The following is a 19,256-nucleotide window of genomic DNA, read 5'->3' on the forward strand; positions in this document are numbered from 1 at the left end:
ATAGAAGTCAGGGGGCAATATAGGGCAAAACCCCGGAAAACAGACCGGGCGGTTGCTTGGTTTGATCGACCGCCACTAACAACCCCCCCATGTATTTTGCCATACAAGGGTGCTTTTGCTAGGGGGTTGATATCCAAGTACAGCCTAACCCTAAAGAAGAGATGGGGGAGATCTTACCTTCATTCCGGACATCTCAAGACATCACTTGCCTTCCAGAAGACCAACTACCAAGCAAGACAGGCTCTTCAGACAAGGGATCCAGATCCATGGGTTCAGGGTATGGATCATGGACTTCTATCTGAACACTCCACAAATTTACTCGACTAGACCTTCGGGTTCTTGAACCTGCAATACACATCTCAAGTTAGAAATATGGGGGTTGTTACAATAACCTTAACAAACTCATCTCCCAATGGTTTTAGAGTAACTTTTATGTGCTTTTGAATTAATCCATCGGACAAGCCAACTGCTAATCGACCATGAGTGATTGAAAAAGCAAAGTTGTACATGACTGAGTTGAACAGCCACAACTACTATTGACGAAGACACTTGAGCTGTTCAAGATAGGTATCACAAAGAGATATTGGGTTAATTTACATGGAAGAGTACCGATCCCAATCTAGAGCTAGCGTATGAAGAGATGTAAACCTAACTAACAATCACATAAACTTAGACTGAATAAAGCCAAACGTTTTCCCCAACCATTTCATGAGCTCTCATAGGAGTGGATGTTCTAGACTTCATAGGTAGAGGTAGTAAGTCCAAGAAAGGGAAAACAATTGAATGTTGGATAGCTTTTGATATCCATAACAATCCAGGGACTTTAATGTGAGATTTTTTTTTTTGGGAGGGGAGGGGGGTTAAAAAGAGAAATTCATGTCTCCATTACAGTACTTCAATAACCAAACACATGGAAGAAAAACAAGCAAATATGGCACATGCAATACATAATGGCTAGGATGATCTAAGACTACAGAAAAGGATACATGATAGAGTTTTGAGCGCCCTTTCATTTTTAAATTTGTAAGAGAGAACAAATAGTCTGTATCATTGTCAAGATGATGACGAGCATTGCAGCAGCCACTGAAATTCCTGCCCACGGCGAGTTGAAATAGGTTTGCCTCAGATTTGCCATCCTTTTATTCCATGATATATTGTAATATTCATTCAAATCCTTGATAACACAAGAGAGGTAATTAGTATTCCTATTCCCGACGATAACATGTTTGACAATTTTGTTGAATAAAGTCGCTACATCTTCTGGGCTCCCAAGCCCATTAATAATAATTCCTTTCTGTGTTAGCAAAGTGACGTCCTTAGTAGTGTCAACGAGGTCATCCATGAAGGCTGCATAGGATGTGAAGAATTGACTAGTCCCCAAATTTTCTTGCTCCAAGGCGATCAAGTTTCTAAGGACGACTTCCGTGTCATCGGAGAGCTCAATCGTTGGGATTGTCAATACTCCCTTGTCAAAATTTATGTCGAATAGATTAGAAGCATTCTTATTCTTCCGAAATTTGACGCCGGCACTCTTAAGTTCCGTGGCATTACGAGCAAGCAGAAAATTCCTTTCATTAGATGGTATCTCCCTTGGAGATGGGAAGAGAATACGTCTTAATAAATCAAGAAAATGCTTTGCTCCGCCACTTATGGCACTGGTATTGGCTCTCATAAGTTCTGTGGCATTACAAGCAAGCTGCAAATCCCTTTCGTTAGATGGTTTCTCCCTTGGAGATGCGATGAGAGCACGTCTTAATAAATCAAGAAAATGCTTTGCTCCACCATCTATCCGTATTAACGTTTCTTTTTCTTCAGCACTAAAATGGATTGAGCCATTCAAATCTTCTGCAACTGGCATTATCAACGAGTCATAAATATAATCACAGAATGAGACACCATCATCAAATAGTAGGCCATGTAAATGCTCAACAACAAATAAAGGAAGCTGATTTTCAAGCTTAATCAAATCATTAAGGATATCACTACCCCATGACTCATTCGATATGAAATGATGATCATCCGTTCCTAAACGCCAGCTGTCAAGGAACTGAAGTATAAAGCAGCTATCCATCATCATCATCTTGACAAACTCAGCCTTTTCTAAATTCATTGTATCTGAATAACATTTACGGGCTTTTTCCTCCAAACCACTCAGATCATCGATACAAATCTTAAAGGTTTTCTCACATCCATTTAGAAGGTGATTCAAATACTGCAACTTATGTGTTTCCGTGATCCATAAGCGGTCGTCATTATGGTGCAGAGGGCCAATTGAGACCGTGTCAGCTCTGTAAGCGTCTGGGTTTAGCTTGTAAAGCCGTCTGGGAACATGGTATATATTATAACGAGATTGCAACGGACTGACCTCTTTTAGTTTTTCTCCCACGGACTCGATCATTATCTTGACTTCATCGATGTTCTGCTGGCAATCATCATATCAACAAGTTAAAGTTTTCCTTCACAAATGTTGTTGAATCACTAAAAGAACCAGCAATACTATTGGCCATTGAGTGAAGTGAACTTACCTGTTCTAGTTTTCCTCCTTGGATTTGATCGGAATATTCTTGTTTTTGTCATTGTTGTTCATAAATATACTAGAATCACCAGAAAAACTAGAAGCATTTGCCATTGAATGAAGCTCCCTAGCTACTGTTCTTTTCAACTAAGAAGAAGAGGAAAGAACACAAATACCACAGAAGTGTAATAATCAATTAGTAAAGTTGCAGGAAACAAAACAATATGAAGCTCTTTCTAACATGGAAAATGAGATGAAATACTAACCATTATACGCAGTTTGTGCAGGTAACCACCAATTCTTGATAAGAAAGAATGCTGGCCTCAGAGTCCTAGACGATACATAAACCAAAAAGTAAAGTGTCCTATGTAATGATAAATGCATGTATCAATCGTTGACAACCAGTGAGTCTTTGGCATTTTTTACTTTTTTCTTTGTCATCAATAAAGGAAGGGCCCTACCAAAAACAGAATAATTGAGTGGAGGAGACTATATATAGCTGATAAAATGACAAAAATGCAAACAACTCGCAAAGTTTGAAATTTCCACAACCATGCAACATAAAATGACAAAAGCAAGCTAACTTGCAAATTGTACGATCTCATCAGCTGCCCCACGCTGGACTTGAACCAGAGATCTCGTCTGTGAAGCAAATCATCCCAGCCATGATCGAATCAATAAGTTCATTTTTCATTTTTCTCGAATGCAAAATACATGGCGTAGCTTTATTATGCTCCTCAAGTGTAGTAGTCTCCCCTTCTTTTCCATGACAAATTTTGTGAAACAATTTCAATGAAATTGCATTTTATTTGGTTCTCATGCAAGTTTTAGGAAGACACCTTAGCTATGCATAAACTCCCCACCTATTTGATACCCATGCCAAAATCTTATAATTTATACACTATTTTCTTATTTTCTTTTTTGATTTGGTCACTCGCTCGCTTCATAGTTATATTTTTTCTCTCTCAATTAATGTCTCTATTTCTTGCCTCTGCCTTCTTTTTCATTTTTCATATTTGTCCCATTATAGCTTTAGTCAAGGTCAGTTGCAGATTATTGAATTCACTTATTCACTAAGGTGGCACGACCACAACCCTAGAAAATACAAGACAAGAAATAAAGGACGTGGACTACATTTAATTGGATTGAAATATTTTCCAAGACACCTCTGTTCCTTTTGTCTCATTTTACCAAAAAGACCGTTTGTTTTAGAGAATACAATGGGGTGGATAAAATGTGAAAGGAAAAGTACATAGATTTAATAAATCTTAAAGTTAATTTTATTGCTACATTAGAGTGGAAATATAAGTAAATAAACTTTTTGCTGATGTGTCACCATTTTTTTCCCAATTAAAAAAAAATCATTTGTTAAAAACTTTAACTTATCTTGTGGGGTCTACTATGTGATTTTTTATTAACATTTGAGTTTTTTTACATGCGGGTCTCTTTAGTGACAATAAACTAATGTCGGGTCTCATTAATGCAATATATTACGTGTAGGTTCCAAGCAAACTAACACCGTTAACCGCCATTATGTACATTCAAATTTCAAACATAAAGGGCCAAAGTGTCTCTCAAGTTATTTAATACATTATGTTAATAAATAGTTTTAAAAAGAGATAATTAGTCATTAAACATTAATGATATGGTTATATATATATATATATATATCATACTACTATTATAAAAGCATGTACTACTCTTTTTCCGCAAATCTTTCACTTGACTATTGTATCCTTTGTCTTTATTTAAATGTCATATTTTTTGTATTAGATTTGTTGTCATTTTATTTTTTACTCATAAATTATTGGTACCCTTTTTATATAATTTTATTTAAATGCGTAAAATTAAATTAAATCGAGAAAAAAATTCCAAGAAAAGAGAGTAAAAGATATATTTTTTTTCAATCTCAATATTTTTTTTTTCAATCTCAAACAATTAAATCGAGAAAGAAATTTTTCCTAGAAAATAGAATAAAAGATTTTTTTTTCAAACAATCTTCTTTATAAATCATGCTATCATATTATTATTATTATTATTATTATTATTATTATTATTATTATTATTATTATTATTATTATTATTATTATTATTATATAAAAGCATATACTCCGATTTTATCGTAAATCTTTTCCATGACCATTCTATCCTTTGTATTATTATCAAATATCATATTCTACGTATTAGTTTTCTAATAATTTTTGTTCTTTCCACATAAATTTTGGGTACCCATTATATTTTTACTTTTTTCTTAAATTGGTAAAATCAAATATCAAATAGGAAAGAGAATTATAATCCACGATCATTCATATGAATGGTAGAAGTCTTCCAGATTTTCTCTGGATTCTTATTTCAAGTAATTTTTTTCCTCAAAAGCTTCATTTTCATGTTTGGTTTTCTAATTTTGCTAATAATTGTAGTAAGATATTTCGGAAATTCTAACAAATCTTTTTTTTTTTCAAGTTATTTTCCCTCTTAAAATTTGTTTATATGCTTTATTTCTAATTTTGTTAATAATTGTGATATGATATTTTGGGATTTTCTCTTGAATAAAAAAATAAAAAACAAAATTACAAAAAACATCTTGAAAAAATAGTAACTAAAAACTGAAGATTGCCATAAAAAAATTAAGGTAATAAGAAAATAAAAGTAATTAAAATACATTTTTAAAGAAAGTTAATCAAATCCCCTTATGAAAAAAATTATAGATTTTGACAACATAAAAAAAGGAAACTAAATTCACAAAAGTTGGACAACTTTTAGGAAAATATATTTTTTTTAAATGAAAATTTTTAAGTTGAACTAAAATACCACTGAATTTTTTTTATTTTTTATTTTTTTAATTAGGAAACAATAAATACAATTAGAATTTAGTTAAACAAAATAAAAAAGCTAAAATCGTGAAAATGGTATAAAATTTTGAAGAAAACTTTTTCTTAAAAAATTTAAGGTAATTAGAGAAAGGGGGATATGTAAAGGAGATATCCCCACACTCAAAGGCTGTTGCAACTCACGGAAAACAGATTATGGTGAAGATTGAAGAAACTCAGGTAGAAGGAAAGATGAGAACGAGAAGACAGAACATAGAGGAAGATGGAAGATCAGTCACGTACCTTTCTCAATTGACTCAGCTTCTTTTTTTGCATGAATATAGTCTTAACAGGAAGGAATATTGGTTCACCATAGTGCAAACAGTTCTGCTGTTCCTTCCCATTGAGGTATTCGGTTGAGGAAGAATATGTGTGTGGCTCTTAAATGTGGAATGGGTATCATAGGTACTGATAGGTACTTCACACCATTATATAGGTACTTTGTCTTCCAAAAAATTCAATAAATAAACCGGAGGGCATGTAATACTGTGCATTCCGATCACGATATTCCCTAGATCGAAGGGCATGTGTTATACTTCAATAGCATGCATCAACAAAAGGACATGCAAAATCATATGTAGGGTATATCTTATACTTGGACCCAATACGATGGTGAGGAACTGGGTTACACCGGTAGTATATGTAGAAGCCAAGACCCAATCCACAGAACCGGATGATTAAACAAATCACCCAAATGAAAAAAATAAACCAAGATCTTGTACAAATAAGTTGAAAGGCAATCACAAAGCAAATAAACAACAAACCACCACAAGAATGAAAAAAAGGAAATGCAAACAACAAACAAGAATTTTACGTGGTTCACTAACCCGAAATATTTCGAGATTAGCTACATCCACAGGGAGGGATTTCACTATTTTAATCTTCAAAAATAGTACAAGATTTGAGTGTGATACAATGTAACCTCAACCGGTCACATTACCTCTCAAACCTCCTTAGAATACCCTTCCACCTTAAGCTCTTGAAGAAACCCTTCAATCCAAGCTCAAGCTTCAATGGAATTGCAATGGAAAGAATACAAGAGAGAAGAGAACCCTATTCTTGCAAAACCACAAGAAGAAGAAGACTCAAAAGACTCAATCCCGTTTTTGGACAAAACCCTCTTTAGAAGTCACTAGAAACTCATTTTTTCTCTCTCCATTTATCTCTCCCAAGGCCCTCTTAATGATACCAAACACCTATTCACGTTTAACACTAAGTGGGACCCACCAAATTCAAATTTGAATTCAAACAAAAGATAAAGTGATTTTCATCGGTATACAGGATCTCGAAGAGACTTATTTGGGTCTTGCATGTCCAGCTTACCACGAAGACAGCACTGCAGCCCCCTATCAGATCCTGCAATCATCTCTTTCCACAATTCCAAATTCTTCTCAGGGCTATTATTCCTAGACTTTGATTCAATACTGATATGGAGAGTTTATGATCTGACCGGGTCAAAAAGGGGCCGGGCCCCCGGCCGGGGGGGGGGGGGGGAAAGGGCCGGGGGGGCGGGGGGGGGGGGGGGGGGGGGGGGGGGGGGGGGGAAAAAGGAAAGGGTGGGGGGGTGGCGTGCCCTAATCTTACTTATGGATTAGGGTAATCACCCTGATGACAGCAGACTCGAACTGACGGCTGCGGATAATCATCATCAAAGGGATAACTATCGCATAACCTAACGGTTATCTCAGGAGTCCTCTACTAGCCCAAACTAGTAGAAGTCTATCGCTCAACGGATCTTATTGATAAGATCCAACGACTACCCGAAGAAGGCTCGAGTGCATCCAACGAAGGAGATTTGAAGGTACACTCTATATAAACCTCACTACCATACAAGGTGAGGGGACGGAGATCAAAAAGAATACTATCCCGAGACTCGAGGTTCGGATACATGCGATAGACCTAAACTATCGGCGTCTGCTATCTAGATCACCTTTCCCGTTTCTTCATTCATTAGCCTCCGTGCTTCTAGCAGAGCCGTTTGTGATTAAGTTCATCAAGCGACTTAGCCTTCGGAGGTGGACTCCCGACCCTAGCGGTCGGGCCACATCCGACGCTTTCGTTTTGCGAGGACATCACGTGGAGATCCAAGGGCTGAGCATATTTTGGACGCATCAATTGGCGCCGTCTGTGGGAAAGACTTGAAAAAGCCATGGTGACTAGATCAGCCGCAGCAGCCGCTGCACAATGCAATTCCGGTGTTCGGATACCGGGGTGAATAATCCAGATATTCCCGGAAAGCCAAAATCCTGTCGAGGTGGATAAAGGCCGGGGAGGACGTAATCTTCCTCCTGATACAATCCAAGATCAATTGGATCGGGTAAAGATTCAACTCTTGGAGGTGAGCCAAGCACTCCGCTTGCTCACCGGACGAGTGGTTTTACCACAAGAACCTCGATCAACACGATTGAGGGGAGACGTGCATTGCCACGTGACCAAAGAATGGCTGAAGACCGGAATGTTGATCAGAATTTCCGTGAAGGAGACCGAGGACTTCGGAGGATTGATCAACCAAGGCGAGACGATCGGTTCGACGGACCGCAAGAGAGTACAAACCGATTCAAATACAAGGTTGGATACTTGGGGTAAGAACTCACTCACCCATTGTCGGAAGAACCGTTCGTGATGATCGAAGCGATTTGTGACGAGAGAAACGTTCGTGAAGGACCGGCTGTTCGTGATGATCGAGTAGCACGTAATGATCGTGTTAATCGAGGTCGTGATCGTATTCTTGAAGATCACCCGACCCGCCAGTTGGTCAAGAATTGGCCAACATCAATGAGAAGTTAGGGCAATTGGCTAAGGGAAGAATAAGCGAGGATATTTACTCGGTCATTCGGAAGACTCCTTTTGTTGAGCCAATTGCGGGATATCGGTTTCCCCATAACTTCCGTTTACCTACCTTCTCAACATTCGATGGCTCCGGAGATCCAACAGCTCACATCGGCTATTACCAACGGACCATGGCGGTTTCAAGTATTCGATGAAATTTTATGCGGGGTTTCGGTTCATCTCTAACTGGAGCGGCACAAAAGTGGTTTTCTAACCTCCCCTCGAGAAGGATCGTAAACTTTGACGAATTGGCGCGCCAATTCATAGGGCGATTCCCGGAGTGGGATACGAGGTCAAGAAAACGGAAGAAACCTTGTTTCTTGTCAAACAAGGAAAGAACGAATCGATCGGAGAGTTTCGAAAAGATTCAACAAAGTGACAATGGAGATAGAGAACTTGGATGAACAGTAGCCGTAACCGCTCTATTCACGGGACTCACAAATCGGAAACTCCTGGAGTTATTACTACGGGATATACCCACGACTTATGCTTGAGTTGGTACGGAGATGCCGAAGCGAGGCTGAAGTCATGGAGATTCTAGATGCGCGCCAAGGAGATAATAAAGTCTCCAATAAGGAATAGAAGGCTCCTGAGCGAACGAGAAGCCAAAGAAGAATGTTCATGATCGGGTTGGAAGATCCCAACCTTGGCGCCAAAGATCCCCGGTAGAAGTGAGTACACTCCATTGAATGATCCTCGGGCCGATATTTTGAATATCCTCAAAAGAAAAAATATTTTGAAGTGGCCGCCTAAAATTCTTTTGAAACCCGGAGAGCGAGCGGGATCGGGAAAAGTATTGCCGATTCCACAAGGACTATGGTCATTATACTAATGAGTTGTCGTCATACGAAGGCGGATATTGAGAGATTGATATCTCGGGGACATCTGTCCGTTTTGTTAGCGGGAGAAGGGAGGAGCCACGTGGGCCACGTGCGGCTGCCCCTAAAAGGAATCGTTCGGTTAGTTCAGAACGATCAAGGGAGGCCCCGAAGTCCAAAAAAGGCAAGGAGGTGATTGAAGCTGCTACTCGGTCACCGATCCTTACCATCTTCGGGGGTCCAGAGCCCGAATCATTCCGGAGTTTAAAAACCAAATCCAAATTTGTTGGAGCCGGAGAGGCGCGAAGCGGAAGAAGCTGAATGGTGAAGATTCTATCACCTTTAGCGAAGAAGACGAAAGAGATGTTTGTTTACCTCATGATGATGCTATAGTCATCAAGGTAGAGATTGCACGGCGGGAAGTGCATAGAGTATTGATTGATACGGGGTCTGCGGCTGACCTAATTTCTTACGAAGTGTATCAAAAATTGAAGGTGGATCAAGACTTGATGAAACCATCATCTACACACCTATATGGCTTTGCGGGGGTCATCTGCGGTAGCGGAAGGATCGGTTCAGTTGGATCTTTCCATTGGAAGTTTTCCCAAAGAAACAAACTGTCCGAATCAATTTTCTGGTGGTTCGAGAACTACCAGCCTATAATATGATTCTCGGGCGACCATCTTTATCCAAGATAGGTGCTATTGTTTCGACAAAGCACTGAAGATAAAATTCCCGACTGATATGGGAATCGGTCAAGTCTCCTCCGACCCGGAAGATCTCTCGGCGGTGTTATGTTGCCTATTTAAAAGACAAGGAGGGTCCGAGGAGGGTTACTGCCCTCCCCATAGAAGTTCGAGATGATCGGGAAGAGACGAGAGATGCAAAGGCCCGAACCGGTGGAGAAAGCTGGAGCAAATCCAGGCTGTGTACCGAGGATGCGAAAAAGATTACTTATGTCGGGTCTGAACAGTTGGAAGAGTTTAAAGATGAGTTGAAGTTATTTCTTCAACGGAATAAGGATGTATTCGCATGGTCTGCTGAGGACATGCCTGGGATCGATCGGGCCATTGCAGAGCACAAACTCTGGATAGACCCTAAGGCGAAACCGGTGATACAGAAAAGAAGAAATTTCTCTATTGAAAAGTATGAAGCCGTTCGGAACGAAGTTGAAAAACTTAAGAATTCTGGTTTCATAGAACCAATCGAGTGCCCAACTTGGTTGGCCAACGTGGTGATGGTGAAAAAGGCGAATGGGAAGTGGAGGATGTGTACAGACTACACGGATCTAAACAAAGCTTGCCCAAAAGATTGCTACCCGTTGCCTCGGATTGACCTCTTGATAGATGCTACTGCAGGATATGAAACTTTAAGTTTCATGGATGCCTACTCGGGGTATAATCGGATCCTTATGAATAAGGAGGATGAGAAGTATACGGCTTTCATGACTGATCGTGAAAGCTATTATTACAAGGTAATGCCTTTTGGCCTGAAGAATGCGGGAGCAACATATCGGAGGGCCGTCAACAAGATTTTCAAAGAGCTGATAGGAAAGAATGTTGAAGCATATGTTGACGACATCTTTGGTGAAAAGCTTTACAAAAGCAAATCACATTGCAGATTTGGTGAGGTTTTCTCGATCTGAGGAAACATCAAATGAAGTTGAACCCCGAAAAATGTGCCTTTGGAGTCTCCTCGGGCAAATTCTTGGGTTTCATGGTATCACGAGGGGGGAATTGAGGCAAATCCTGCCAAAATACAAGCTCGATTGATATGGAGGCTCCCAAAACCGTTCGGGATGTACAATGTTTGACGGGGAGAGTTCTTTGCCTTAAATCGATTTATCTCCAAGTCGGAGAAAAATGTTTGCCTTTCTTCAAGGCACTTAAAGACCTGAAGGGGCGTAAGGAAGCAAAGTGGACTGAAGAGTGCGAGAAAGCTTTCGAGGAATTAAAAGAAGCACTTGGACAACCACCGATCCTGTCCCGGGCCGGAGAAGGGGAAATATTACAGCTATATCTAGCGACATCCCTTTCGGCGGTCGGTGCGGTACTTGTTCGGGAGAAAGATAAGAAACGAGTGGCCGATTTACTATGCAAGCCACGTGTTGCTAGATGCGGAGACGAGATATTCGCAGATTGGAAGCGAGCTCGGCTCTCATGATGGCCGCCGGGAAGCTAAGGCCATATTTTTCGGGCTCATCCAATTGAGGTATTTACAACTTTTCCTCTTAGTAAAGTTCTTAACAAACCTGATTTGTGCGGAAGGATGGTATCTGGTCGGTTGAGCTAAGTGAGTTCCAAGTGAGCTTTAAGCCCCGAGACTGCAATCAAGGCTCGGGCATTAGCCGACTTTGTAGTAGAAACTACTTTGCACGGGTGGAACCCACCATTGAAGATCCCATTATACCAACCACTTGGGAGGTATATGTGGATGGTTCGAGTGTAATAAAGATGGAGCGGCGCTGGAATTCTATTAAAAAGTCCAGCGGGATTTATTATTCGATATGCTTTGAGATTCGCATTTGATGCAAGTAATAACGAAGCGGAATATGAGGCCACGATAGCGGGACTTCGGTTGTCAAAGGCATTAGCTATTGCAGATGTTACTATTTATAGTGACTCTCGGCTTATAGTCAACCAAGTCCGGGGGAGTATGGCATTAAAGAACCACGCTTGCAAAAATATCGGGAGATAGTGCGGGCATTTCAGAACCAATTTCGGAATTTGAAGATATCTCGGATTTCGAGGAATGAAAATTCGGTGGCGAGATGAGCTATCCCGACTAGCCAATGCCAAGGAAAAGAATCTAGACCCTTCGGTCTACATTGAAGAGGTAACTTTTCCAAGTTATCATGAGAAAGAAATTTCTTATATTGAAGCGAACGTTCTTTGGATGGATCCAATAATCGAATATCTAAGAGATGACAAGTTACCCGAGGATCCGGTAGAGGCAAGGTTGATCAAGATTCGATCAACTAGATTTGTCATTCGGAATGGGAGACTATACAAAAGATCTTATCTTTGGACCCCTTATGAGATGTATAGGCCCCGAAGGAGCAAAATCAGCTTTGGCTGAGGTTCATGAAGGAATTTGTGGCGCTCACATGGGTGGCGAGCCCCGGCCCACAAAATTCTAAGACTTGGGTTATATTGGCCTAAGATCCAAGAGGCTGCTATGGACTACGTTCGTCGATGTAGTAGCTTGTCAAATTCATGCTACGATGTCGAAGCGCCGGCGGAAATTATGACTTCAATTCTAAATCCTATTCCCTTTGCAATGTGGGGAATTGATATCATGGGCAAATTCACCAAGGCATCGGGCGGACGGGAATATCCGATAGTAGCAATTGATTACTTCACAAAATGGGTAGAAGCCGATTACCTGGCGACAATTCTTGAGAAAAAAGTGGAGAAATTTGTGCTTGAATCAATCATATATCGCTTTGGGATTCCAAAGATAATTGTCACTTGACCATGGTACTCGGTTCGATTGTCCACAATTTGAGCAATTCTGTGGAACATATATGATCGAGCATCGTATGTCCTCGGTGGCATACCCCCAAAGCAATGGCCAGGTAGAGGTTACTAACCGAACACTCTTTGGAAGGAATAAAGAGAAGACTCGAAGTGACAAAGCTTCTTGGGTCGAAGAACTACATAATGTCTTGTGGGCTTATAGAACTACGGTTCGAACACCTACGGGAGAAACTCCATTCGGGTTGGCATATGGATCCGAAGCATTGGCTTTGTGGAGATAATGGCGGGGACGTTACGGGATCGTGAGTTCGAGGAAAAAGCAAATGAACAAGGACTGCTTGATAGTCTTGATTTGTTGGACGAAGTTCGGGCAAAGGCAATAGCACGAACTCAACATTATCAAAGAAGGATAGCGTCTCATTATAATACTCGAGTGAAGAATCGTCGGTACTTAGCCGGAGATTTGGTGTTGAGAAACACCCTAGCTTCCGACCCGCGTCACCAAAGAAAGTTGGACCCTTCCTGGGAAGGACCTTATATGGTTGTGAAACCGGTCGGTTCAGGAGCTTACAGGCTGAAGAACATTGATTCCCAGAAAGAGTTGGATCGTTCGTGGAATGCTAGGCATCTCAAAAAGTTTTATCCTTGAGGATGATTTCGATTTTGTTCGTGATGTAATCATTTTCAACTCAATCAATGCAATTTTTGGTTTTCAACAAACTATCTTTTGATTGGGGGGCATCATACACCACATTCAAGAACAAGATCCAACTATAAGGCATCGGATGAAAATTCGTGTGGGTCCTTCAACACTTCAACACTTATGGAAAATTTTTCGAACTTTCTTAAGTCGGGGCATCGGATGAAAATCCGAGTGAGTTCCTTTTGCAAGGCGTCGGTTTGATACCCGAGTGAGTTCCTTCGAGACTTATTGAATTTTTGAATTATCCTTAAGTATAAGGCATCGGTTTAAAACCCGAGTGAGTTCCTTCTCAGACTTATTGTATTTCTCCGGAAATCCTTAAGTATAAGGCATCGGTTTAAAACCCGAGTGAGTTCCTTCTCGGACTTATTGTATTTCTCCGGAAATCCTTAAGTATAAGGCACGGTTAAAACCAGCCCCGCCCCGAAACCCAGTGAGTTCCTTCTCGGACTTATTGTATTTCTCCGGAAATCCTTAAGTAAAGGCATTGTTTCGGACAACTAAGACCTAATGCAACGGCGATTCAAGTGGCTAGCAAAGTTCAAAGATAAAGTAATTTCTTATTTCTTCGAGAAGATCCAAAAGAGCCGGTATCAAAATAATTACAAGAGCTGGATACAATCTTTGATCAAAGAAGAAAGTCATTACTGGTGTTGTTAACAAGTTATACAAGATCGACGCGACTTTGCTAGAACAAACATATGAGTCAACCATTGGTGGGAGTCAAGGAAAAGAAGAGAAGAAATGAGGATTACAAAAATATTTCGATATTCGGAAAATCCTCCGCAATTTCATACTCTTTGTCCGGCTTGTCCGGGAGAAGAATGGTCCTCGACCAAACTCGCATTCGGCACAAGCTCGTCATAATTGACTTCTTCCGGCGGAGAATAAACGGGAGAATCTTCCAGGATATTGCATAATATCTGGATCGGAAGGTGGAGGATCAATCTTATCCTTGGTCCAGTCGGGAGGAGGAATACCCGGGTCGGTAAATACTTCGGGATGGCAAACAGCACCTTGTAGGGAGTCGTATCAAAATGAGGATCTTTCCTTAATATTGATTCCCATACTTCGTTCTCACCATCCCGATGCGCTTTGCAAGTTATAAGCATTCAGCATATCAACAAAAGGCTTCTTGTGTAAATACTTGAAGACGAGGCTCTGCGAACATCGGTTGGAAGGGATTCGGGCAAAGGAACGAACGGCTTGCCTTTCGGGTAATGTTTCAGATCCTTTAGCTCCCGACTTTCCAACTGTCCGCTCCGGTCGCCGGATCTTCTCCCCTGGCATCATCCAAGTCCGACCGAAGACGACCAATCATCGAATTCTTTTCTCCTGCCACCTCCCAAGCTAGATTCCGAAGGCGAGCAATCTCAACATCTTTAGCTTCGAGAGATTTCCCGAAGCCTAGAAACTTCATTGCTCAACCTACGAGTCTAATGCTTGCTTCCACTTGGTTGTGGAAGTTACCAACAAGACTCCTGCAAACAACTTTCGAGTTAGCGAGGAGCGAGAAAAGTAATTTTTCAAAATCGAGAGGATAATGAAGAAAGACTTACATCACCGGTGACTTCGTAAAGACTTCATCTGGAAGTTTGGAAAGAAGCTGCGCTCTCGGAAGTCATTCGAGCGGCGGTACACCATTCCAACGCTCTGTCAAACTCGTTTGACACTAATTCGAGCGAAGGATGAGAAGGATGAACTACACCAAGCAAAGGCTGAGCTTCATCACTTGTCACCCGACGGGCGCTTCCTGGTGGCAAAATCCTCCAACTCGGAAGGAGAGGAGGAGGATGCCAAACAAGCACTAGAGTTAGAAATAGGAGCAGCACCTGCTTGGGACCACACCTTCATCGAGACGCCAACATAGTTGCCTCGGATGCCCGAAGAGTCTTCTTCGGGGGTGCACCAACGAGGCTCACCGGCGGGATTGCCGGCAGCACCATCGGCAGCGGAGTGATCAAGATCTTCCTGGGAAAGACGAGCGGTCACTTCGGGCAAAGGAGGCGCGCGGGGACGGCATCAACGAAGCTGCGGGAATCGACTTGAAGATTCACCGCCCGCGATCGCCTTACGCTTGGAGGATTCACTAGCTGAAACCACCACATGCTTGGCCCCAATCACCACCGACGGAACGCTATTCTTACGAGATTTTGCTCCGATAAAGTTCGGGTTGATCTTGGGAGCCACTATGCAAAACCAAAAAAAAAAACCAGCCGTATCGATACGAGAAATAAGCAGACGGCAACAATGGGGAAACCCTAGTTTTCTAAAGCTTACGACGGACCACAAACTAAACCCCAAGTATAACTACTGTGCGGTTTACTTCGGGGGGGAAGAGGGGAAAGAGATGAGAAATCAAAAAACTCACTTGTTCGGAAATGGATAGAGCTGTCGTTGGAGTACGAGGAATACGGAGCGAGGCCGAAGGACGAAAGGTTGCTTTGGCACTTTAGCAAATCTATCTTGCGAAGTCGGGATAGATGGAGAGTACCCACGAAGGCTTTAAATAGCCTCGGGTATAAGACGACGGTTGAAGGCTAAGGACAACCGACGACCCGGATCGAAACGACGCTTCGAAATCCGCAAAAAGCAAGATCAACGGTCGAAGGGATGCCACATGGAAACATGTGGGAAGCGAGCACGATGCGAGAGAAACCTCCAATCGTCGCCTTGCCATTAAAATAATGGATGTATTTCCGATTCATTGGAAACGAGTGAATGGTACACAAAAGCGGGAAAACGTTTGAACTTCGCGAGAAGGGAAACGTGCGGACTTTGCAATAAATGAAGTAGTGGGGAAGATTAACGCATCTTCCCGAAACGCATCTTCACAATATTTCTATAAGATCATTATTCGGCGAGGAATGAAAAGTTAAGTGATAAGTTTTATCATTAATACTTTGATATTCAAGGCAATACTTCGGCGAGGAGACGGGGAAATTTTGAGGCCAACATGAATAAAGAAATGTCTATTCATTATATTGAGGGTACATCTTTACAAAAGAACAACTCCCTAAGCCTTTTCTTCATTGTTGCCCGAGGGACCCTGGTCGGGATGACTTTTCTCAGGACCATGAGAAGAGCCTTCCTCAAGAGTGGCATCGGCTGAATCCTCTCTGACAACAACTTGAGACTCGGCTTGTGATTTCTCCTCTGGAAGTGCCGGCTCGTCATCTAGATATGCCTCATATTGAGGGTCGGCTGGAAAAGGATCATCTACTCCCCGAGCCCGGTGCGGGGAGATCCATACCAACTTTCCCGAAGACCTGCGGGTGGCATACCTCACGAAAAGGAGCGGTGTCGAAGTCGGGGATCGTTCCAAGGATCTGCTCCCAAACGTCGTTACGCCCCATGCGATAAGCTCTGAATGTTGTAGAAACCTAGCAATTCGGAGAAAGGTACGCTGTTCGGGTATTTCCGAATGCACTCCTTCCGAAGGTGCGGCTTTATATGCTCGGGCTTGCTAGGGATTGCCAACTTCGGATGTTCTTCGAGATCCCTACTTTTGATTTCAAGGCTGTCACCAAACAACGTGGCAGCTGCCTTTTGCTTCCTGGCCTCGCGCTCGGCAGCAGAGACACGAATTCTCGAAGCTTCAAGAGTTTCCTTGAGGGAGATCACTTCTTCCTCATGCTTTTCTGCAGCTCCACGGTAGGCTGCGGTCGGCTGGTCTATTTCAGAATTGGCCTTGGCCAATTTCTCTTCACTAAGTTTGCGGCAAAGGAGCTGGTGCGACCAACCCGGCTCAATGCTTCCATGTGTTGATAAAAGCTCAACACGGCATTCTGGGAAGACGGAAGATATCGAGAAGAAGTCATAAGAAATTATGAAAACATAAGTAAGCAAGAAGACCGTTACCTTGTAGATTGACTAACAAGGGAGGTGTCATCCGGGGCTTCAAACTCCTGGCGATCGGAAGGAGCAAGGCGAGGGAGCTCCACTCTGCGGCTTTCTCGGGATCCGAGTGACCCTGTCGGTCATCTTCGGGGTCCACTGCGGGGATGAAGACTTCCTCACCATCCGTCGAAGCTTTGGATTTTTTGTTGGAGGGAGCATCAATTGTGTCATGCCTCCTCTTGGTTCGGACGGAGGAGGAGACGTTAGCCCTCTCCACCATTGGTTTCTTCCCTTTACCCGAAGCATCAGCTACGGGCACGATATTCCCGATACCCCTGTAGGAGGGGTCGGGAGAGGGAAGAGAAGCCTCTTGATCTGCGAGTCAAGACCACGGGCGATCGTTGCTCGGCTGTCACAACGGCCCTAGCGGCCTTCACCCGCGAGGCTTTCGGGGTTCGTTCGGGAGGCCTTGCAAAGAAGAAGGACAAGAATCGGAATTCAAGACATATCACTTGAGTCAAATCAAAGGATGATGGTTAGAAGCTCACAATGAGCCAAGCCCCGATCTTGAAGGATGGAGTTATACTCCATTTCATATCCATGTATCTCTTGATACCACGGAATGGATTTGATCTTCCTGATGGCCGCCTCGTCTTCTTTGGATAAGGGAAGGCCCCGGTTACTTTCGGACGAAGAAGTAAACCTCCTCCAGGTGGTCGGGAAGTTAAGATCTGATGGAGGCGCTCGACAGAAAAAGTATCGTTCGCGCCATCTTTTGTGGTTAGAAGGGCAAGTTCCTTTGACAAGGATGCTGCCCCTCCAATCAAGTTCAGCCTTATTGCGTTTGGAAAGAAAGACCCATCCGGGAGGATGGGAGATAGAAAGAACATGAAAATGTACAAAAAGAGAAAGAGATGGCGTGATGCCAAGCTCAAAACACAAACCCAAGAAGCCGACGATGAGACGCCGGCTATTGGGGAGGAGCATTCCGGGACAAATGTTCCAGTGATTCAAAGCTGCGGAGAATAAAGGATTAAAAAAGGGAAAGCGAACCCCGCTTTCCGGTGCATCTATGTACGAGAGAAAATTCACCCGAAAGGGATGAATCAACCCTCTCATCGGGGTGGGGAGCCCTAACACTGATAGGAGGAAGGAAGGTCAAAATCTTGGACAGCTGAAAGAAGGGTTTCTCCATTATAAATGGAAGGAACAGAGCCAGGCCCACCATTGGACCCGGAGGTTTGAGGTTGCCTAGAAGAATCAACGATCTTGGAAGATCCGGACTCGACAAGGACGGGGGGAAGTTTCGGTTTTTCTTTCAAAACCTTTTTGAGAAACTTCGAGCGAACTCTGCCCGGGAGGACGGTTAGGGTTTTGTTATCACTATCCGATTGTTCGGGGAGCGGGGAGAAGCAAAAGCATCATTGCTATCACCAACATGGGGTACTAAAGAAGCCCTATCGTCCGCCATTACTCGTTTCGGTAAACTACAAAAAGAAAAGACCAGTAAACTTACTGATTCGGTGAGACGGAAGCTTGAGAGCGGGAAGGCGCGGAAGCGGACGACAAATGTTCAAATTCCAGACGGGGAAGAATGAAACCTACGAAGACAACGAACCGCTTTTAAAACTCCCGCACGAGTGTTCGGGAATGCGAACGATCGAGATTGATTCAAAATCAACGATCAAGATTCGAAGACGTTTTGAAAGTTTGAACTCACGAATCCGAAATAGGCATTCGGAAACCGTCGCTTGGATGACGTGAGCCACGACAGATCAACTGCAACGAAGACATGTGGCCTTACACTCACAACGCTCGAGGAAAAGTGACCACCGCATTAAATGTGATATGACATTTAATGAAGCACGCGAGAGATCATCACCCTGACGACGAACCCGTTAAAAACCAAGCCCTTGGGATCGACCGAACGCTTGGTGCCGGGGGCTCGTGATATGGAGAGTTTATGATCTGACCGGGTTCATACATGGTCCGACCCTCGACCCCGGTCGAGACGGAGAAAACCGAATCGCTCCCGAGCGAACCGGATCCAGAAGATGGCTTGCTGAAGAAGAAAGATTATTCGGCTGCAAGCGTGCCCTAATCTTACTTATGGATTAGGGTAATCACCCTGATGACAGCAGACTCGAACTGACGGCTGCGGATAATCATCATCAAAGGGATAACTATCGCATAACCTAACGG

At 42.7% G+C, this 19,256-nt stretch overlaps 1 protein-coding gene across 1 annotated transcript; it reads right to left on the reverse strand.

The window, feature by feature from the left end:
• Positions 1–769: 769 nt before the first annotated feature.
• Positions 770–2,847, reverse strand: LOC149011732 (UPF0481 protein At3g47200-like). The gene is made up of 2 exons (XM_089163444.1): positions 2,782–2,847; positions 770–2,662 (listed from the first exon to the last, which is right to left on the reverse strand). Exon 2 carries the CDS (start codon positions 2,396–2,398, stop codon positions 1,016–1,018), a length of 1,383 nt encoding a protein of 460 aa, XP_089019570.1. The 5' UTR covers positions 2,399–2,662; positions 2,782–2,847; the 3' UTR covers positions 770–1,015.
• Positions 2,848–19,256: the final 16,409 nt, after the last annotated feature.

The sequence above is a fragment of the Hakea prostrata genome, chromosome 7, assembly GCF_041222555.1.
Source record: "Hakea prostrata isolate BN-2017 chromosome 7, UWA_Hpros_2, whole genome shotgun sequence".
Lineage (NCBI taxonomy): Eukaryota > Viridiplantae > Streptophyta > Magnoliopsida > Proteales > Proteaceae > Hakea > Hakea prostrata.